The sequence below is a fragment of the Saccostrea echinata genome, unplaced genomic scaffold (genome assembly GCF_033153115.1).
Source record: "Saccostrea echinata isolate AGI-Se365-2 ecotype Australia unplaced genomic scaffold, CSIRO_AGI_Sech_v1 ptg000057l, whole genome shotgun sequence".
Taxonomy (NCBI): domain Eukaryota; kingdom Metazoa; phylum Mollusca; class Bivalvia; order Ostreida; family Ostreidae; genus Saccostrea; species Saccostrea echinata.
Genome location: NW_026889806.1, coordinates 5,346,031 through 5,370,017, shown reverse-complemented (window position 1 = coordinate 5,370,017; position 23,987 = coordinate 5,346,031). Strand labels below are relative to the sequence as shown.

The 23,987-nt window shown below is 32.4% G+C and overlaps 1 protein-coding gene across 1 annotated transcript in view; it reads left to right on the top strand.

The window, feature by feature from the left end:
• LOC133174079 (CD109 antigen-like) overlaps positions 1–23,987 on the top strand; it is an 80,297-nt gene that overhangs the window by 9,276 nt on the left and 47,034 nt on the right. The window contains exons 5-25 of the mRNA XM_061309120.1: positions 1,818–2,009; positions 2,223–2,372; positions 2,501–2,596; positions 3,708–3,756; positions 4,508–4,709; positions 8,339–8,456; positions 8,878–8,991; positions 9,157–9,267; positions 9,508–9,636; positions 9,793–9,931; positions 10,496–10,672; positions 10,809–10,890; positions 11,267–11,423; positions 12,195–12,272; positions 12,430–12,604; positions 12,729–12,931; positions 13,301–13,462; positions 14,884–14,946; positions 16,662–16,771; positions 16,890–17,043; positions 17,164–17,266. Coding sequence (XP_061165104.1) covers positions 1,818–2,009; positions 2,223–2,372; positions 2,501–2,596; positions 3,708–3,756; positions 4,508–4,709; positions 8,339–8,456; positions 8,878–8,991; positions 9,157–9,267; positions 9,508–9,636; positions 9,793–9,931; positions 10,496–10,672; positions 10,809–10,890; positions 11,267–11,423; positions 12,195–12,272; positions 12,430–12,604; positions 12,729–12,931; positions 13,301–13,462; positions 14,884–14,946; positions 16,662–16,771; positions 16,890–17,043; positions 17,164–17,266 — 2,764 coding nt within the window. The remainder of the gene's footprint in view (positions 1–1,817; positions 2,010–2,222; positions 2,373–2,500; positions 2,597–3,707; positions 3,757–4,507; positions 4,710–8,338; positions 8,457–8,877; positions 8,992–9,156; positions 9,268–9,507; positions 9,637–9,792; positions 9,932–10,495; positions 10,673–10,808; positions 10,891–11,266; positions 11,424–12,194; positions 12,273–12,429; positions 12,605–12,728; positions 12,932–13,300; positions 13,463–14,883; positions 14,947–16,661; positions 16,772–16,889; positions 17,044–17,163; positions 17,267–23,987) is intronic.

Sequence of the window (23,987 nt, the reverse complement as noted above, 5' to 3'; positions counted from 1 at the left end):
CCTGCCAAAGGACTTCTTTTTTTACATGAATGTTAATAGGTTTGGATATACGACTTAAAATCACTTAATAAATTACTTGAGTATAGACTCATATGTATTTAAAAAATATTAAATAAAAAGTTTTAAAAAATTGAGAAAGAAAGAAATAAGAAAATTTATCTGAATGCATAACATTGTAAATCGTACAACTGAACAATTTGTCTGTTAATCAGGATCAGTACGGTGTTTTAGAATCGGCACAATAACGAAAGGGAAATACTTGTAATGTTGAAAAGATTTTCGTATAAACGACCGCGATTTGCTGCAAATTGAACAAATGGCGATTTTAACCTACTGTACAGTACTATATAAATGTTGTCAATGAAGAACTCAAAACATCCTTATGATATCAGAGTGTTTTTTAACAAAGTGATTTTGTTGATGACCAGTCAGACAATAGGAAAATTTCCGAATTCCCTTTTTATTGAAAAAAACGGTTGTCTATGATAGCAAAAAGCTTAGTTTTTAATTTATCGTGAAGAATAATTGTATAAATTATAGAAAAGTTGTACCTTTTGATGATACTGACTTTTGAAAGATTTTGCGATTTTAAATTTTGTAAAAAAAAATTTGGAGTTTATCAGAATCCACATCTGATTTACATCACTTCTGGAATATGCTGTAGCACAGTACGTCTGAAGTTTCTCCTTATCAGCAGTTAAAATTTTGCAAGGCGTAAGGATAGGGGCTAACATGTAGTAGAGCATTCGCTTGACCACGCAATGTATCTTAAAAAATTCCAAGGAGCTTTTGGAAAATTTGAAATCACAAGAATTTACCAAAATCAACAGCTTAAGAACTTACGACTTTTCAACATTATGCACAACCATTCCCCACGATAAATTAAAGTCCAGGCTTTTAGATATCATTGACATATCTCTTAGTTGATTCGATACACAAAGAGCATGCTCTACGTATGTACAATTTCTAAAACGAGGTAAATTATTGACAAACAAGTTGATGAAACAAGAATATCAGCAGTTTCGTTTAAAGTAATCATTTCGTAAGTTCTATGGTCGATACAATGACCTTGTCAGCAAATACAATTTATCATGAGTCAAATGCTGACTGACGTTTTTCATACTAATTGTTAGGCCATTATTTACATACTGAATTGTCGACGGATTTTACCGTTATTTCCCGATCATGACAAAGAGCACACGGCGGGTGTGACCGGTCTGCAGGGGATTCTCACTCCTCCATGGCACTAATCCCACCTCTGATGTTTTGGAGGTCCGTGTTTGCTCTGCTCCTATTCTGTATTGTTTAATGGACTTTTGAGCTTGAATACTGTTCGTTATCTCCATATATTTCATCTCTGTTTGTAAGGATTTTTATGAAGTTTAGGAATCCAATATAGGTAAGGTAGATCAAACTCATCTTGGTTGACTGAAATATTAAAAGTTTTTATGATTGAAATGTGATTTTGAAGAATTTCAGAAAGTGAACTGCGAGTATAAGTTGGATTTCTTAAAGCAGAATTTAAACCAAGTTCTAAAATACAGTTAAATAATGAGCCTTGCAAACAAAGACGATATTGTTACAAGCCTTGTTGGCTGAAACCATAACATTTCGTTTATGTAATATTTCTAATTCTTGGATCACCTTCGATTTAATGAGAACAGAAAAACGTACATATCTTTTATTAAATACTATATACTTATTTGGTCCTAGTAAACCTTTATTAATTCACAAAAACATTGCACACGATGAAAATTAAATTAAAACGCTAGAAGGAAAAAAAAATTGGATTTATTGGTGACATCTTGGAATTTCAGGTCCTTTCTAAAGGCGAGATAGTAGCTTCAGGGGAAGTCAATATGCAATTCTCGAGAGTAAAGAGGTTTCCTTTACCAATAACGACAGAAATGACACCCGAGGCTAGCCTAAGTGTTTATTATGTAAGAGAGGATGGAGAAGTCGTTACAGATGCAACAAGTTTCATTGTCAATGGCATCTTTAAAAATAAAGTAGGTCGCTTTTGGTATTCACAAATATTTTCAAAACATTACCTTATTTTACATAGCAGATGACATATTTTATCCCTCTTCAATATTCTAAGAGTTTCATACAGAAAAAACCTACTGATATTTTTAGGCTTTTAAGATCTCAAATGATTCTCTGTGTACATGTATAACCTTCAAAAGAGGTAAATTATCAGGCTGTCCTTCCGCATGGAACAGGTCGACATTAATTCTGACGTTCAGGAGACACGCCCGGGAAAGGAAGTTGTAGTGTCCGTCAAAGCGGATCCGGATTCTACTGTCCATTTGTTGGCAGTGGATAAAAGTGTTCTGATTGAACGTAGTGACAATGACCTCAACGAAAGCAGGGTAAACAATACAGATACCTAACCTAAAAATTCACGTTTGATCAACTTTTGATAGATAGGTCCAGTAGAGGTACTTTAGCATACAAACAAATATTGGAATTAATGCTGTTTATGTTTAATGCGCTGTAGGTGATTGATGAATTATACAGTTACTTGGGACGTTCTGCTAAAAACAGAAGGAGGCCCAAATTATCTAGGGGAAGAGATGCTTATTCTGTGTTCCGAGTGAGTTTAATTTTGCAATATTGTATAAGAATCATTGATTCTACTTCATTAATTCACAATGCACTCGTTAAAATTGCTTACGCACCACTAAAAAATAGAATCACTATTTCAAAACTTGTTCAGGATGAAGTTGATGTATAAATGTGTTAACCATTGTAAGAGTAAGGCAGTTAAGTCCCAATATTGATTGATGAGTTTAATATTAAATGAAGCGTAACAACCTTATAGCAATGCATTAAAATCGTGCTCACACTTCTTGGAGAAATCAGTTTCCAGTTTTTCCCCCTAGATTTGTGTTGTTTTTGTTTGCATTCATCAAAATCTTATGCATTATTTCATCATAGAAGGGCATAGTAGGGCAGTGAGTAGAGTGTCTGCAGTGCCTTTACAAGGTTTATGAAATAACTTTTAAAAGTTTAATAATTTTTTTTATTCTTCTAGTTAAAAACTGCTGCGACTAGATTAACAAATATGAAAATGTCTTCTATGTATGCATTCAATATACACGCTATAATTACTGCAAGGTTGCAACGTTAATCTGTGGAAATTGGAAGTACATTGGACCAAATGCGGATTCCAAATCACTGGATGATTCTAGGTGACATGATTGAAAGGTTACTTTTCATCATTTTAGAAACAGGGATACCACGGCTGTTCCAATGTAAACAGACCGCCATTGATATAATTAACTGGCAACTTCATATCAGTGCAGATAATGTGCGCAATCGGTTTAGAAAAATTGGTTTGAAAGCAAGAGGGTTATTTCAGGCTCTTGTATTGAAACCATACATCAGCAAATCCGACTAAATTGGCCAATATATCATTTTAGATTTACTTGTGCCGATTAAGCAAAAGTTCTGTTTGCAATGTAAAAATACTGATTGGTGCGTTAGCAATTTTTTCTTGTGTACATTGCAAAAGAAATTTATAAATATTTGTGTGTACTTTTAAACTAAGATGAAATTAAAGAATACTTTCCGAATATATATCTCACGGTATTCGAAATTCTGTTTCCTTTTCATGTTTATAAAAATTATCTCTATGGAATTATCTCTATGGAATTTCGTGAGCAAGATAATTGTTTTAATGCATAAGAGATTTCCGGTTGCAGAACAATCAAATGGCAGTACTTTCTGACGCCTTAGTGTATGAGGGGTCTAGTAAGTATTTTATTCCTTTTGTACCCGTTTCTAAACTACTCATCTGACACGAAAAATATTTTAATAATTTATAACTTATTTGCATATTTTTACGATTTAATCTAAATTTTGCCTTTTCCGTTGCAAGCATAAATAGGAATTTATAACAGATATTTTTATCTAATTTAAAAACTTATAAACTATCGAAATCATTCTTATTGACATCAATGCATGGCATTTATTTAAGCATTGAATCATTATTTTTTGAAAGATATTGTCTCATAACTGCAACGGTGTATGCAAACAAATTGAGTAACGCGCGTTAGCGCGTTATGGAGATTTGTTTGCACACACCGTTGCAATTATGAGACTATCTTTCAAAAAATAATGATTCAATGTTTATATTTGCATTTTTAAGTCCTTTCCTTGACTGCAAATTGATATTTATTTCAAAAGTCTGTATTATCCTTCGGGTAAGTTACATTTAATGGAAGAGCCATTGCAACAGCTTTTGTTCAATATGAGCATGAATTTTGATTTTCGCTTATGACGTTGCACATCCACGGCTTCAACGTTTGTGACGTCAAAATAAAACGTATACTGTAACCTTTTGACCCCCTGTCCGTGTTATGATATTTTGAATGCCGTAGCTTTCCTCAGACTTTATAAGCAAAATACATGAGGAATACAAATATAAATTATTGAAAGGAATATCGTGCAAAGGATTTTTTCTTGATTTTCTTTTAACTTTGCCTTTAACCATACATTACAGGGAAGCATTTCACTCGTCCAATCTTTCCTAGAAACTCTCGTCGCTTCAGTGATACTGCACAGACGGTTGTATTTCCAATAATGAAGGAAAACATAGATAGAGTCTCCTCTTCTGTCGGACCAGAACTAAATTATCATTCATCCCTCCCACGCGTGAGAAAATTTTTCCCAGAAACGTGGCTTTGGAGCAACTTCAGCACGGGGTAGGTGATGTTACTCCATTATAAGCATATTTTGTTTGTTTGGAGCTGATGATTTAGAAAAATGACGTTATATACTTTTCCAAGAATTTTCTGTACGGTTCTTCACAAATCAGAGAGCGGTTCATTTCTCGTGGACTAGCAGGAATATTTGATTATTGTGCTGTCATAATAACTTGACGTCAAAACTGTAGTGCAAACTATTTCGTTTCAAAAATGATAATTAAATGACAAATTATTTACGGTCAGTCATCATATTAGTAATGTAAATATCAGATATGAATTTTAATTTTTTTGAAAATTCATGGGATAAATTGACTACGCCTTACGCCTGCATATTTATCATGAAGTGCTAATGCTCTTCATGGAATATGCCGGTATGAAGCCTCATGAATTTTCGTAAAATTAAATTCTTTTCTTAAGTTAAGGTAGTCCGATCCTCAGGTTCTGAAAATCAGGAGTTGAGTAATTGAATGTCACTGAATTCTGAAAGTAATGTGTATTTACCCATGGTATTTCTTTAAAGTGCATCATTATAGTTAATTAATCACATTATTTAGGGAAAATTATGAAATCTCAAATATATTTTCAAGAAATGCAAAATAAAAGACCCGTTATACATTTTCAAATTGAAAAATTAAATAACTATAGGTATCCAGGCATTTGGAGAAAACTGCATGTTTTTAATACTTTTATACTAATTTATCTTCTATTTACTTCAATTGTTACATAATACATATTGTAAAAAGCTTGTGCTATCATTGCAAGATATCACAGATCACTTCTAATTCTTTATAATGCTAATAAAACTTGGAATCTTAAGCTATATTGAAGGAAATTTGATTTTTTTTTTCGAATTCGAATAAAAATAAAACCTGTTTTTATTTTTGTACTTTTATGGTGAACAAATTTCCTAGACTTCAAAGGACATTGAATCATATTGAGATGCATAAAATGGAAATTGTTGCATGGAGATTTCAATTTCAAGCTTCATTTTATTAGTTTTTGCAGTCAGGAGTTAGTTGTAGGTCAATATTTTTGTACACCAAATATGAAGTACTGATAGGACGTCTTTCTATGTAAAATAAGGAGTCTAACGATGTTGTTAAAACATTAAAAAAAATTAATTAATTTCCCTTGTAGTTTCCATGGTTACCAGTTGCAGACCTATTTTTGTATCCATATGAAGCAGGATTTATTCAAAAACTTTTACATGAGAGGAGAAAACACTTGCTGTGACCTTTAACTCGACAATTAGATATATCGACGAAGTATTTAAATTAACAAAAGTTTCTGCCATTCACATATCGACTCGATGTATCCGAGTGAGCTTGAAATAACGATATTACAGAGTCTGATCATTTGTTTCATAATTGGATATTTTACTACAAAAACAAAAGGTTATTGGTAACTCTGATTTAGCTCCAGTCTTTGGCACCCTTTTTCAGCTCTTCCAGGTTTCTTTTTATTTTAATATTTCGGATTTCCAATGTTTTAGTACGAGCATCACTAAAGAGACATAATTTGTCGAAATGCGCACTTGGTGCATCATAATTGGTACCGTATAAGATTTACATTGAAATGTTTGTGTAAGGTCAAATTCAACTTCCGTTAACGCTGTCAACAAGAGCCGAGAAATTGTAAAATACACTGCAACATTATCATCTAATGCATTTTCAACAAACTAGACAGTGATTCCTTATATTCACATTGATATGTGAAATAAAATTCTAAATATTAATCAAAAATGCTACCTATTTTAGTAGGCTGTCAACAGCAGGTCACTAATTATGTATGGGCACGCTTTCCTAAATAAAGTGACTTTTCATTGCGTTGTAGTAGATAATTGATAATTGGACGTAAGTAGAAGAAGTTTTCACTCAATGTGCAGTAAAGACTAATGTCATTTATAAGGACAAAGGTCAAATATCATGACGTCATCCTCTGATTCCTCTGATTTTTTGAGTTAAAATTTTTCAAATTTTCAAAATATTTGAAACCCAAGGGGTTTTTTTTCCTCATTTTGACATACTGTAATCATTGTTCCATTTCTTTTTTTTCTTTTGAGTTTCTGCTATATTTTATTTATACATTTTCTTATCAGAGATGTAGCATATTTAGGTGTGAATTTGCAATATCTGATCTACGTATGTTCAATTTTTACATGTAAGTGGACTCAAATATGCTGATATCAATATATTTTACTGATTTATAAAAAAAAAAAAAAAAAAAAAAAAAAAAAAAAAAGGCCACCTTAAAAAGCAGCATCACACATTCTTGTAATATATTGAGTCGACATATGAATAGAAGTATGACTATTTGATAATAGCTGATATATCTAATTGTCGATTTGAAGGCAATGGTAAATGTTCACTTCTTCTTATATATAAGTTTCTGAATAAATTGATTCTTGTTCATATGAATACAAAAATAGATATGCTAACAACGGGGTGCAATTGGTGCCCATGGAAATTCCGACAAATTGTTGGAAGACTGATCTATAAAAATTATATAGATATTGTCAATCAGAAACTGGAATTAATTTGTGTTTACTTCATAAAATGGTACTTATATGAAGTCATAAAGACTAATAAGAAGATTCTGGTACTTGAAATGCGATTCGCAAACTTAATACAGCTTATAGCTACCATTTGCGTTTACGCATGTTGACACAAGCGTCAAATCTTTGACACTAAATTGTTTAAAAAAAATACCTTGGGAATGTTTCTAGCTGGTTTGGTAAACGAAACCGTCTTTCCTTTTCATCCAATATATGTTCAAATGCTGATAAGTCGTATGAAACTGTTGGCCAGGGCCAACTAAGTGAGTTAGATTTATCATACCTATACTGAATTCTAAAACTTCATTAAATTCTTTGCAAAAAAAGAAATGAAATATATTTTAGGATCCAGTAAATATTCAACAAAGCCTTTATCCTTACTCATTAAAAAATTGAAACTATTTTAAAGGAAAAGTATTAGTATTTTAAGCAAAAACATATTTAAGTGAAGGTGTAAATCAAATATGCTTTCTAAAAATACTCCAAAGAACTGATGAAAGAATTTTATTTTCAAACATTTTCAGTCATCAGTTAGCCGATCTGTTTTCTTATATTACCATGAAGCAAAATTTATTTTAAAACTACCCAAGAAGAAGGGATCACTGATTTGAAATGCAAGAACGTGCTCTAAACACGATCAATTTTCGAACCGAGGCAAGCTATTGACAAAAATTGTGATGTTACAAGGTTTTCAACAACCCCGTTAAAAGTCAGCTTTTCACATATACAAAGGTCATTATAATGTCTTGTTTATAAATATAAACTATATACAGTTGGGTGGTATATTATCTAACATGCTTCATACTGTTCGTAAGGTCACTGATTTTACTTAATTTGACTATAGAGTACTGAACATGTCAACAATCAACAGGGGATCTTCCCTAGGCATTTGATCCCACCTCTGGTTTTAACCATGTTCGGCATTTACGCACTGTTCACGATTCGTTTTGTTCATTGAATTTATGAGATTGATCACTATTCGTTATCTTCAGCTTTAACATTCAAAATATTAATTATATTATATTGAAAATATCTGAAATTACTCAAGAACCTTTAATTGTTCTTTTTACAGTGCAAATGGTAGAGCATCACTACGTGTGACTGTACCCGATTCTATCACTACCTGGGTTGTTACAGCTTTTGTCGTCAATTCTAAATCTGGACTGGGTCTGCATGCAAACCCTGTTAATGTAAGTAATATCTACCTCGTTGTTTTCCTGTTAATGTAAGCAATAAACACGGTGTCGTTTTTCATGTTAATGCACCCACATGTCGCATTTTGTGTTTTAAGATATTATTTACGCAGCAAAAAGAACTAGAAAATATATCAATAGTTCCTTTTTTCTGTAATCCTTTTGCAAGTCTAATGATTAAACATTTATCTCGAAAAAAGATTTGTTTGGCATTTAATATAATGATGAAAATAAAGGATTTGCAATCACGTTTATTTGAACATTGTTTATATAAAAGTTATTTAAACATAGTATTTATTTTGGAATGTTAAAGGCAGGACATGGAAACTGTCCTCATCTGTTTATTTCTGCTCACAATTGAACTGTGATTACAAATGAACAACTTTTAATGATTTCTTCTTTATGTTGCTGATTGCAGATAAAAGTCTTCAAACCATTATTTGTGAGTTTGACCATGCCTTTCTCAGTTACACGGGGGGAACTAGTGGTCCTCCAGGCCAATGTCTTCAACTATCTGGAACGTGATGTTAGGGTAGATATGAGATTAATAATCTTCCTGTCTAATTGTCTTAATTGTTCGTGTGCTGACATTTTCTACCCAATTAAAATCGTTAATTTTTATATTTTACTTGGATAGGACATTTTAAAATTATTTTTATACACAGATTGTTTACTTTCGTTACTTTACTTTTTTAAGGTTCTCGTAATAATTAATAAAAATGAAAGCTTCAAGAACCTGGTGACCTATATACAGGACAATCAGGTCAAGAAAGGCAGATTCTCAGCCAAAGTTGGCCGTACTTTCAACGTAAGTCTTATTATCGTGTATATATATATAGCAAACATTTTTCCGAATATTTGTATACTTTCCATCTCTTTTCTTTTGATGATTTTTAGTGAAATATTATTTTTGTGATATGCATGTGATATCTCTGTCTATCGTCAAAAAGTTGATATATAAAAATGAATTGTGAGATAATATGCAGACCTCTAACAGTGAAAATATATGAAGCATTTTTTTTTTTTTTACATTTTTTGTTTGTTCTAGATGTCAGCTGGTGAGATCTACCCTGTGTATTTCCCTATCATTCCCACAGAGACAGGGGATCTTCTGATCAATATCACCGTCATCTCTACAGGACCTAGTGATGCTGTCATCAGATATCTTAAAGTCGAGGTTAGGCTTTTACAGGAGAAACTGCATACATTGTTTCTTTCTCTATTTCGTTTTAAATATTTTTATTTTGCAAAATGTAGAGAAATTTTCCATTGTATATATTTAACTCTATGATATAAAATAAATCAGATATCCCATTATATTTGTATCCTTTAGCCCGAAGGAATGGAAAAAGAAATTAACAACACCGTGTTGATAAATACTGTTAACACAGGGACCTTCTCAAAAGATGTTGAAATATCATTTCCACAAAATACTGTTGCTGGTTCTAGGCGTATTAGAACATCAATTATCGGTAAAGGTTTACACTATATTTAAAACATTTGTGGATTGAAAACTTGATTGATTGATTGTATGTGGTTTAACGTCTCATTCGAGAATTTTTCACTCATATAGAGAGTCAATATATACCGGTGAAGGGCTTCAAATTTAGACCTATACTCGGCACTCAGGGCCATTGAGCAGTGAGGGTTCTTTGTCATGCCAACGCCTACCGTGAAACGGGACCTTGGTTTTTAAGGTCTTATCCGAAAGACCCGTGACTTTCTTCTGGTGCCGGGAGCTTGGCGAAGGAACAGTCAATACCTATGTTTACGTCTTAGGTTTGACGCTGCGCGGCGAACGAGAATCGAACCCGGACCACACAATCACAAAGGATTGAAAACTTGTTCTTTATCTTAAAGCATTACATAAGCGGTCTAAAGATTTTTGACTCAATGTTTTTTCAATGTTTGATCATTTTAAATTCATGCCAAATAAAAAAAAATATACGATAAAGCACAACACTCTCTAAATCAGATATTTGAGAAGTTTTCATCATATATTGATATATTTCTAAGCCAAACTTTATTCCCCGCAGGTAATGTGATAGGCAGTTCCTTGAATGGTCTAGACTGGCGACGAAAGTCTCCAGGTGAAACTGGAGAAGAGAATATGGTGAACTTTGCTCCTAGTATTTTTGTACAAAAGTACCTCAAAACTACAAATAAGCTCACAGCCGATCTCGAGAAGAAAGAAAAGGAGACCATGATTAAAAGTAAGTTGATAGGCTGTAACTTGTCCCGTATGTCTTTTAGACGTGTCCTAATTGCAGCATTTAAAGCACCATTGTTGAAGACATAATGTGTCAAACAACTAAACGTTTGTAATTCATTTTTATCTCCGTTTAACAGGTTATGAAAAGGAATTGACGTACTTACATGATGACGGGTCATTCAGTGCTTTTGGTAAAAGTGACAAGTCAGGCTCAACATGGTAAGCCAAATATATCAGTTAACGGCTTACCTTCGAGAAATAATAATGTTAACCCTAACCTTTTTTTGAACTGTTTGATGTTATTTCAGCAAACGACTTACATTGATCAATTATAAGGTTAACCCTAACCTTTTATTGAACTGATTTGATGTTATTTCAGCAAAAGACTTACCTTGGAGAATTAATAATGTTAACTCTAACCTTTTATTGAACTGATTTGATCGATGTTATTTCAGTAAACGAAATGTAATTCCATATCTTGAAGGAAATATTTAAATATCTTTTTTAGAAAAGTATCAATAATAAGCAAAGTAAAGCGAAAACCTGCTAGCCACTGTAAATTTAAGTAAATAAGTGATAATAAATTATGTTACAGGTTGACTGCTTTTGTTGTGAAGTCATTCTCTCACGCTTCTGATTTTATCTTCATTGACGAGAATGTCGTAAAGAAAGCCGTGACTTGGCTTGTCTCTCAACAGAGAGAAATTGGAACGTTCAGGGAACCAGGCAGGGTTTTACTTAAGGAGATACAGGTACACTAGGGGTATATAAAATGTCTGATGACATATTACACTGTTTTATCAGTGTCGTTAAAACGTAGGGGACTATAGGTTCTCTCCTCGTCTGTCCGTCTGTCTTTCTATCTATCTGTCCATATGTCTGTCTATCCTTCTGTCAGTCTGTAAGTCTGTTTTACTTGGTTTTCCATTCTTTTTCTAATCACTTGCAGATATTGCGTTGATTTTAGTATGTGAGTGTACCTTGATGAGTTACAGGTCAAGTTTGCATTCTGTTCCGCCTTGGATGATTTTTAGCTGAATGATGGCCTTTTTAATTTCTAATGGTGACCAGATTACCCACTTGGTTTTCCACACTTTCCCCCTAAATACTTGCAGATATTGAGCTTTTTATGGTTTGTCGGTTTACCTTGATAAGTTATAGGTCAAGTATGCATTTTGTTCCGCTTCAAAGAATTTTGACGGAATTACGGCTTCTTAAATTGTTTTAGGGGAACCAGATTACACGTATCGGTAGGTGACTAATATTTTATATGCAATATCTCAAAATGCTTGTTTTTTGGTTTCTCAAAATATCTATTCACGAAATCGAAAAAAAAAGATATTTCTACATATTTATAATTTAAGTGAAGACTTGGATGAAATATAACTACATATATAGACTAGACTTAAAAAATGTTTTGTTTCTTTGGATTCACCTGTAATATTAGAAATACCCACCATAATCTTCCAGAAACTTTTTAAGAACACTTAATATAATTTCAATAACTATTTATTATTTCAAAGGGAGGATCAGCAAAAAGTGAAAGAGCCCTCACGGCTTTTACTCTAATAGCTCTCAAGGAAGCAGAGGTCATTCAAGGAGTAAGTTCACTGTATAAAAAATTTCTTTGTAAATATTTATGTATTATCATTCATAAAGAGATCAAAACGAAAGCTTTACATATCACTTGATTTTTTGACACAGAATTGGTTAATGTCATATTAATCAATTATTCTTATCAACTTTTTGCATCTAAAGGTGTCTGCATTGACAGGAAGAGCAATACAGAAAGCGAGAGCTTACCTGGAAGGTGATATAGATCTAATGGAGGATGTTTACGAATTAGCTCTCGTTGGGTACACTCTCCAGATCACCAACAGCCCAAGAGTCAATAAAGTGTTTAGCAAATTAAATACTAAGGCTACTTTCAAAGGTATGAATATTGTAATAGCCTCCATTTCAGTTTTTACAAAACTTAGCCAAAAGTTAAAAAGTGTAAGTTTCAAGAAAAGTGGGGGCTTTTTCTTTCTTTTTCTTTTTTTTTTTTTTTTCATTAGATGGACTTAAATATTGGTCCAAACCAGAGACAGGTATTCAGTGGAAGGGATGGCCTCCTCCTAATTACCAGGCCAAGGCTGTCGACATAGAAACCACAGCATATGCTCTGCTGGGATTCGCCATAAACAAGGATATAGATCCCCCTGTTCTCAAATGGGTTATCTCACAGCGTAACTCAAGAGGAGAATTTGTTTCAACACAGGTTGAATAATCCATTGTCTAATATACTTTATTTATTTTTATTCTTAGCTACTTTTTGAATATAAAAGCATCTTCAGGTGGTGAAGAATCAAGTTTGTTCAAATCAATACCCCAAGGGTAGGTCGGAGTGTAGATAGGCTATGTATCTTTAAAATCTTTTTCCTATAAACAGCAAAACCACAATTAATTATATTGATTTGAAAGTATTCTCAGTTAGTATAGATTCAAGTTTTATCCAAATATGCACAAAGGAACAGTATATAACAAATTTTCAATTCTGAACTGATATCTGCTTTTCTCTAGCTATAGAATTCAAGTGAGCGATTTGAACCATGGGCCTCTCGTTCCTTGTGTTATTTCATTTTTGTAGGACACTGTTATTGCTCTCCAGGGATTCCTGGAATTAGCTTCTTTGGTACACAATCCAAACTTCAACATGAGTGTAAGACTGACCAGCAAAACTCCAAGTGCGCCATACCAACGTGTCATCACAATAACTAAGGACAATATACTCTTTCTACAAACATTAGACGTATGTTCTTGTAAATTGCAAATTAAAACTTTCTTCCAGGTTATGGGGTTTAATCATATAACACAGAAATATTGTATTCGTTATTGTTAACAGAAATACATTACAGGGTCAAGCAAATGCTTCCCTTAGCCCCTATCCTCACTCCGTACAAAAATATTAACTACTGTTAAGGAAAAACTTAAGATATAGGGTGCTACAGCACATTTTAAAAGTTGTGTAAATCAGATGTGGATTCTGTAAAACTCCACATAACTTTTAAAAAATTAAAAATCGCCGATTTTTTTGAAAGTCAAAACGGACGTTTTTTACAACCAGTTAAAACTTAGCCTTTTTCATGCAACAGCTTCTTCAATAGAAATGGAAGTTGAAAAATTTCCTAACTTGTGACTGGTCATCAACAAAATTACTTTGTGAAAAATTCAGATTCTACATAAAAATACTACGAAGAATATATTAAATGATGCTGGAGTTCCTGAATTCTTTAGACATCAAGTCTTCCAACAAACTGTTGAAGATCTGATGTGCACTAATTTTACTTCTTTATTAGCTGACCTGTTTTTATATTCTTATGAAGCAATTTTTTTTTCAAAAGCTTCCACATGAGTAGATGAAAGCACTTGCTGAGAACTTCAACTTGACAATTAGATATGTCAACGATGTATTAACAATTAACAATAGTCAATTCGATATATCCCAGTGAACTTAAAATAAAAGACACTGCAGAGTCTTCCACATCTGTTTCATACGTATTTCGATATTTTACTGACTAAAGACGATAAGGACCAACTAACAACTAAATTGTTTGACAAACGCGATGACTGACTTTTTCATCGTCAATAATATCCCGCTTTCGACCATATATGGTGTTTACTTATCACAATCTATTAGATACTTTACCGGATGTTCTGATTACAATCCATTTTTGAAACCGGTGCACACTACTGACAGATAAGTGTTATTAAAGGGATTTTAACAACCTCCTTTAAAGTCGACATTTCGTAAATTCTATGGTCCTTTTAATGACCTTGTAAGCAAAAAATAACATTTGTATGTTTGACTGACTTTTGAGCTCGAAAAATATTCGTTATCTCCACATATTTCATTTGTTCGTTTTTTGGATCTTTGGGTCGTAATTTGGTTGATCTGTTTTTCTTCCAATGGTTGGGCCTTTGTTTTTATACTGATTTTGACCTGAATGTTCCGTCTACCTGTTCAATGCATAGAGCAAACGGCGTGCGTAACCGGTCAACAGGGGATACTTACTCTTCCTAGGCACCCGATCCCACCTCTGGAACATCCTGGGATCCGCTTATATGCCCTCTTTACAGATTTGTATTGTGCAAAGATTTTTTGAGATCCTTACATTTTGTTATCTTTAGCTTTCAAGATTGTTGTAATTATATAATGTTTTATTGTCCCAGATACCTGAGGACGTAAGACGTCTTGACGTCACAGCTAACGGAACTGGCATAGCATTGATGGAGGTAGGGGAAATATTATAAATGCTCACAATAGATAGTTTTCGTATGACATATTTTCCCTGCGAGTTACTTCCCTTTGCCACCATTTCCGAGGTCCAACTTGCGAATTTTCCTCTTTGAGCAACCAATTTTAAACTAGTATTGCAGAGATAAAAGGGCAAAAATCTTTCCAATACTAAAAATACGAATTAAAGGAAGCCTGTGTTAACATACATTCGTAAGAAAAATTATGTTATCTCTACTCAATTGCCCAGTATGACAAGTTTAAATTGGCTTAATAATGAAGGAATTCGGGCTTGTATACCTCTAATATGGCGACCAACGGGAAATAACTTTTTCTAAAATCGTGTCTATCAAAAACTATTTATTCTGATCTTTGTGGCGTGATATACAAGTATGTATTAAACTTCATGTCTAATGATTAAATATTTATCCACATTTATATTTCCTTTATTTTTAATATCGGATTGTAGTTAATCTAGTTTTAACCGTTATTGAAGCTATTTAATTGAAGGATTTTGTAAACCTATAGTTTTTAGAACGGATATTTATTTAAACACTTTAAACTTTGAGTATACTCGTATCAGTATTATTATAGGTTTTAATAGTAAACGTATTAGTGACAGCAAAAAAAGATAATTGTACCAAGATGGACATTTATAGTGTAAAACATACACTGAATTTATAATAAGAAAAAGGATTTTAATTTCATGAACTCTATTTATCTTGTTATAAAAAAAAATTGAAGCATGATTTTGCTACAATGAATTCAATTTTGTAAATTCTTTTGTGATAGAATTGATCAAAATAGACCGATCAATCCTATCGATACTTATTAATCAAAGTTACTAATTAAGATACTTGACTAGGAACAATAAAATTGGGAATTTTGAATTACATATGAAAAAGAGTTTAGGGCAAGAAATCCTCTGGTGCAGAAAGAGAGTCCAAAAATGTTATATTCATGGGTATACCTTAATTTGAGTGTGATGTCATGTTGGGGTTCATTGGTCAACGGACAGAACTACGCACATGCGTAGCTGGAAAGGTGATGGTAAGGCAGCCAAAAAGATATACTCTTATATTTGGGGCATGAATGCCCTCTGATTATGAAATTTCCTATTTAATGGGAGAATGCATTTTTTGGAGCTTTTCGTATTCTTAACTATCTGCTGGAACTTTTACAGCTTTTGGGCTTTTTTGGTTACTCTAATTTGTTCTAGCCCTCCCGGACATCTCTTGAATATTTTGGGAATTTCGTATTCAAAAAATATTGTTTATACCAATTGTGTTGATCTATTCCTATGAACTTCAAGGATTTAAAATTAAAAAAAAAAATATTACGATCACAGTGAATTAATTAACTTTTGAAAAAGGTACAAAACTTTTCGTTTGCTTACAGTTTTTAAAATCGGGCTTTTACATGAATGACATACAGATTAATGATACAGTCCTTAATGGTCTTTGACTTTATACAATCAATTTTAGGCTTACAAATTTACTGTATTATTCCAGCAATAGTTGCAACGGTAAAATTATAATAAAATTAAGAAAGCATTTTACTTTTTTAGTATATCATGTTGTAAATTTTAAATTTATTAGGGGGAGGTAAATGCAAAGTTATCATGTTGTAAATTTTGCATTTACCTCCTCCTAGTAAATTCAAAATTTACAACATGATAGTTATACAAATAAAAGAAAGTATTATTTTGTCGTAGATATCTTCATATTTCAATACTGACGAAAAGATAGAAGTGTCTTCCTTTGATGTGAATGTTACACTTACTGACGAAACAACTAGAGGGTTCACGGTGAAAGTCTGTGGAAGGTATAAGTCGGTATATCTATAAATTATGTAGCTATGAATTGGTATCGATATAACTCCGAAAGAGTCAAAGTTTCTGTAGTATCTTTAACTAAAATTTGTTTTATATTTTCCATGCAAGATGGTTGGAAGAGGGCTATTCTGGAATGTCTTTGATGGATATCGGAATACCCTCTGGAATGACCCCTGATTTGGATACACTCGATACATCTAAAGCCCCCATGTACAAACGTAATGAGATGGGATATAGGAAATTATCCTTATATTTTGATGAGGTATGTGTTCTGTATTGTTAAATCAAAACCCACGAATGCGGCTGATTTTTACTTATAAATGATTATTTTATCAGTGAGAAAAGCATAGAGAGTATATAATAATATTTCTTTACTAATTAGTTTGACCGTCAAGATCAGTGTGCCTCTGTATACATGGTCAACACAGATAAAGTAGCAGAGAAGCAGCCCTCTGTCATTAGACTCTATGATTATTACGAACCCAGTGAGTAGTCATCTCAATTTTTTTTTCATAAATAAAGGATTGGATTTTAAAGCCTACAGCTATTTCTTACCTGTCGACAGGGGATTTTTAATTCTACTAGGCACTGATCCCAACTATGGAATTTAGGGGATCTGTGTTTTATGCTCAGATCATAAAATGTATGGATTTTGTGATCTTTTATATTTTTCAAATATAGTTTACGTATCTCGGAAAAGTTTAAAATGTAACTTGTCATGAATTTCATGTCTTTAATTTTGTATAATAAAATTTGTTGAGATAATGATTTCTTTCAATCAGAAAACCAAGCTACAACATTCTACACACCAAGGATTTTGGCGAATTAACAGGTTTGTGATGTGTGAGGCACGCAGTGCTTCTGTTTTGCAAAGATTAACTAAGATACCCTCTACTTAAGGTCAAGATCTAGTAAATGAAAGGTGCCTACAGATTTCTCAAATTTGAGAAATAAATTTCTTTAATGGTGCTTTATAGCTTTAGCTTGGTCAGATAAGGTGTTTCGGGCATAATTTGTAGATGAACAAGACGAAAAATCATATTTTAAACTGTCATTTTCAATGGAAAATTAAGAAAACTGGTCATGAATCCGGGAGTTTTTTTTTCCATATCAGGCAAAGAAATGCATCCAGATTGCCTACATTCTCTCAGAAAACGGTAATTTGTAGGCACTTGGCCTCTTCTTTAAAATAATATTAAATTGAATATAGGCATCGGGATTACTTTTCACATGATTTCAAATTGAATTCTATGAAAGTACTTTATTTTCTACAAAATTCTACTAGAGTCATAAAGTACGGGAAAAAGAAAGTTAAAATTGATTATGACGTCATAATGGATCTAGCACCAAAAAGTTAGTCTGAAGTCATTTACTAGATCTTGACCTTAATATTACAACAGTCATTAATCTAGCCCAGATATAATCATAATACAACTGTAGTCATTTTGTTTATATTATTTCCTTCATAAAAATAACTTTGCGACATCGTCACTTTCATAAGAATTATTTTTAGAAATTGCGCATCTAATCTTGTCATCTTGTTTTTTAGCCTTAACAGTAAGGAAAGTGACTACATTCCAATTGAAATATTGGTGTTGTTTCTGAAACACTAGAAGAAGCAATCTGCGAGAATAATTATTTTGTGTTTACCCAGTGATGGAGGTTATATTTAAACATTACTGAGAACAATAATATATTCTCTTCTCTTAAATCTATTGAATATGTCTGTTGTACAATGATCCATGTTTTCTATTACACGTGTCCCTATGTATTATTGAATCAAATTAAGAGGAAAATTTTGTGTAGTTGATTAATGATGTATCTTTATTAATACATTTTCACCAGTTGCACTAAATAAAGTCGATATGAATTGGGCTAATTAAGCCTATAAATTGTCTCTCTAGTTTCTTGTAGATTGTTTTTAAACAAAAATAATTATATGAGTGATTTCTTTTTTATGTGATTGATGAACTTAAGAAATCTTTTTGTGGAGATTGACAATTATATGAAACATTAACTATGAAGTTGTACGTTTGTTGGATGACTATATGGCCCCCATAAATTCTTGTCATTTATAACATTTCTTTATCATAAAGGTTTAAGTCAAGGTATTATACTGCTACAAGTCTATTCATAGTCAGCTTTTTTTCCGATAAAAATGGAACTCCTAAATATACTTACCTTTTCACTGGTCGCTTGCAAAATTATTTTGTTAAAACATTCTGATTGTACAGAAAGTTCTCTGAAGTTGATATTAAAAAGATGATTGAGTTTCTGATTTACAGTATTTATGTAGATCTTGGAGATCAGTTCTTCCGGCAAACTGTAGGAAATTCCCATGTGTACCAATTGCACCCCGTTATTAGCAAACCTATCTTTATATTCATATGAAGCAGAATTTATTTCAAACCTTCTATATGAGAACAAGAAAACACTTGTTGTGGCCTTTAACTCGACATTCCGACATATCTACTACGTACTATCAATTAACAATAGTTACTGCCATTCATATCTCGATTGATATATCTCAGTTAACTTGAAATGAAAGACACCACAGAGTCTGACACATCAGTTTCATATTTGGCTATTTTACTAGAAAATGATCTTAAAAAGATATGAAAAACATAATGACTTCAATTTTTCTATTATCATCTTTCCTTACTGAGGTAGCAATATACACTTATCAGCTGCATAAGGGGTTTGTGTCTCCCTGTTGATTCGATATCAAGAGTATGCTCTTATTACGATCAATTTTTAAAAAGAGACAAGCTATTAACCATCAAATTCATGAAACAAGGATATCAACAGTTTCTTTTGAAGTCATCATTTCGCAAGTTCTATGTTAAATACAATGACGTTATCAGCAAATACTATGTATCATTAGGTCAAATGCTGACTTTTTTCAAACAAATTTTATTTATATAGTGATATTCAGCAATCACTCAAAGTAATATGTATTTACCCATGTTTAATTTTCAAATTCATCTTTAAAATTAATCATATTATGCAGGGGAAAATGTCAAATCTCAAATGTATTTCAGGATATGCAAATTATAACACCTGCTATGCATTTTCTCGATGAAAATTTAACGACAAATATGTTTCAGGAAAAAAATAGGCATTTGGAGAATTTTTTTGTTTTTCATAGTTATTTTTTCTTCTATTTATTTCAATTGATATATAAAACATATTATGAAAAGTTTTTTACTACTATTGAAAATTATCACAGATCTTGTTTATAAACATTTGTATTTAAGGCTAGATTAAAGGAAATTCGATTTCTATAAAAAAGTTTTTATTTTTGTACTTTTATGGAGTACATCTGTCAGCTTTTTACAAGACTGCTTCTAAAACTTCAAAAAACCTTGAATCACATTTAGATGCACGAAATGAAAATTGTTGCAGAAAAAGATTACAATTTCAAGCTTCATTTTGAGACTTTTTAACTTAATAAACAAAAGAAAGAGTTATCCTTCCTGGCTGAGGAGCCATTAAAGAGGAGACATTAAACAAGAAAAAAGGTTTTCTTTATTGCTGTATGAATCTTTATAAATTTGATATGAATCTTGTCTTTAAACGAGGAAAATTCTTTTTGGTCACTGTTCAAGTAAGATTAAATTTCATTATGCATTAGAAATTATAAATGGAAAAAGTAGCATATTTGATGTAAAATATTTCTGGTTTTAGGTATCTTAACATCTTGTAGAAGTTTAAGTTTGCGGGTTGATAACAGTAATTTAAGTTTTAGAAAGATAAGCATAGATACCCAAAATGTTCGGCTTATGAATGTAACTAACACCGATAAGATGTAATACATGTTGATTCAACGTAACATTTCCAATGAGTTAAGACGCCGGCGTCCTAGAAGATTAAGGACCCGCGCCACTTCTTATGTGCCGCATCAAGACTTTCCCCGCGAAACAATTCCATTGTTTGCGCCTTGCGAAATTCACTTAACTGACCATATATGAAGATGTTGCTAAACTTCCAAGAGCAATAACTCCTGAAAACTTGACAGATACCTTATCAATATACATAAAGTATGTTAAGACACCTTAAAATTTATTATTGTCTTTATCTGTTTCGGAATTCTACTTAATAAATTTGCAACCCCATTTCAAATTTCCCTTCACTGGCAAAGAAATATATATACCTCTGGTAATTCGGGGGGGGGGGGGGGGCAGTTCACGGATTTCTACTTTTTGTCAAATTTTTGAGATCGATTACTGTTCGTTATTTCACTTTTTCATCATAATAAGCCGGGAACCGTGAATAACATATGCAGGTTATAGCGGAAGACAGCTACATAAACAAGGAAGCTTGACGAGGTAGGTATCCCGTTTGTCATACAATTTAGTTGGCACTTATCGTCTAAAGTCAGTAAAACAGCAAAATATGAAAAACATTTGGCAGACGGTGTACATTGAATCGATATATAAATTGAAATAACTGCCGTTAATTGATGAATCGTCTTCGATATACGTGAATATCCGCTGGGGCGGAAGTGGGTATCCTTATAAAAGTGAATTTCTTTGTGCTTTCTATATTAATATTTCTTCACTTAGGGCAGTTATGTTAGTTTAAGAGTTGTTGTAAAATGTGCTTTATAAATAAAAATTAATTTCATTACAACATGTATTGGTAACGATCCTCTAATGAAACTAATGTTCAAATAACTATCTCACTTCCATTCTCAATGACCGTGTAGTGTAGGGCAGCGCCGCGAGAATTCCATCGGCATCGAAAGCAAGTTTTATGACTTGCCTAGATAGCCGAGCGGTCTAGCACGCTGTTCCTGTACTGCTAGGAGACAGATTCCGTAGGTCGAGAGTTCAACCCCGGGCTGGGGCGGAAGTGGGTATCCTTATAAAAGTGAATTTCTTTGTGCTTTCTTATATATATATATATATATATATATATATATATATATATATATATATATATATATATATATAATATAAAGTCGGCTAATTTAGGAGCACAATTATGTTCATCGTAGTTCTACGAGTTTGATGGAATACCTAATCTCAGAAGACTTCATACATGCTGTCAATGAGGTACTCCGGATCCTTTTAAAATCAAATTCGGTGTGCTGAGAAACTATTAATTTTTAACAAAATGATTTTTAATTTTTAAAATTTCTAAAAGTACTTCAGAGTTTATGAGGATCCACATCTGATTTACACTACTTCTAGAATATACTATATCAAAGTAGCTCTGACGTTTTTCATTAACAGCAGCTAATATCTTTGTAAGAAGTAAAGAGGGGCTTGTATCTTTGTTAGTAAGGAATTCTTTATAGTTTATAAATCCAGTTTAGATACGATAAATCGAATTCACCTTGGTTGAATAAATGTTAAAGGTATGAAAAACTGAAATATCTTTTTAGGAACCTCTATACATATTATTTATAATATAAATGTGGAAGTTTAGGGTTCCCTTTTTTAGGACCTTCTAAGATGATTACTTTATTGTTTTGATTTTCAACTGTATTAACATCACCGGTAATGATGTGTCCATAGGAAAGAAGTTGGTTGAACGAAGAAGGAGAGCAAGTACACTTACGGAGATTTTGTGTTATATGTTCACTATCTAGACACTGTAAAGATTGTTTATAGGTGAAAAGTCTGGTAGCAACAGCTTGAGTATATCGAGTATATCTTTAGGAAATGCAAGGTGTAGCCTTCAACTTGAATTAAGGTGGAATCAAGACTGAATTTTTTTTATGATTTAGAATGTTACTAATGATCACAGCATCTGCTCCTTTGTTGGCAAATTTAAGTTTAAGGAATCGAGTGGTTAAGAAGTCAGAATTATTCTTCGACAAACGTGGTGGCTTAAAAGGCTTGCGTTATGCAACATCCATAATCACAAACATTAGCTTGTATTCTGCATTCTGAGAATCTATGATTGAACTTGCTTCATTTCCTTCAAATATTCCATTCAAAATTTTCAAGGGAACCGAGTAAAGTTTAGTGCCAATTAACGAGTGGAAGACCCAACTGCATACTGACATAAGTCAACAAGTGAACCAAAGGAGGCATTATGTAGAATCGGTCCATATATTGTATGATCGAAGTTCATGACTTTATCTACTTCTAGGTTTTTGTTTCACAATTATAAATCAGTTTGAATAAAGAATATTCAAGTCCGTAGACAACGTTTGAAGCTTTACAAGTCAAATTCTCATACGTTTTAGAATACAAGCTTTGTCGAATAAGATTGCTATGAATCAAAGTATCTGTTACCAAAAAAATCATAGGTTTTGCATTTTATAGAGAAACATTCAGAAATGGAAAATATTTAGAGAGAGAAGGTAATTTTAATTGCAAATCTTCAACCGTACAAGGGATTTTTAATTTGTGCATAAACTTCAATCAAAACCAAAAAAACACAATGAAATACAAATACATAAAACACATACATAATAAGAAAATGTATTTGCATAATTTGTTGCAGTGATGGTGTTGCGTCCTCGAAAACGGCTTTTTATCAAAATAATCTTATTAATATTATTAAAAGACTTAGGGAGGTTATTCAGTTATATAATTTACTGGACGATGCAAAAAAAATTACGCTTAGTTACATACAAAGTATGTAATTTTTGTTTTTGGCATGGCCGTTTGGGGAATAACCTGCAGGAGTTTTTCACTACTAAAATATTTAATTTTCGTCGAAAGGCTTCAAAGACTTGATTGACCTTTCAAGTAAATAGATCCTACCGGTTTTTCCATTGAACAAAATTTAAATTAAATTAAGATGGATATGCCGAACAATGTAAATAGAGTTGGAAATATACTATAGTACTTTCCGTGATTTTAGTAAATATAAGGCGGGCATGGATGTCCAAGCCTATTACTTTGATTTCTTTTTCAAGAGTATGTTTTGAATCAATCAGTTACAGGAATGGAGGAACCTGGATTTTTCTTGTTTATTATTTTGACATCGATTTCTTCTTGTCTTGCCAAAAAGTAAGTAACCAGCAATGAATTAAGTGTATCTTTTGCGCTGACACAGCTTTTTCTGCTCACTATTTGACGCTAATGTCAGCTTGCTTGTAACACCTACCAAAACCGATGATCCAATCTAAATCTGTATGAATGAGTTATTTATTTTTGAATATACAAAAAATTCTTTTATAAACCTCTCCAATTTAATTTAAAAAGGATGTTCCGAATCCGCTACCGCTTCTCAAAATGGTAGCAG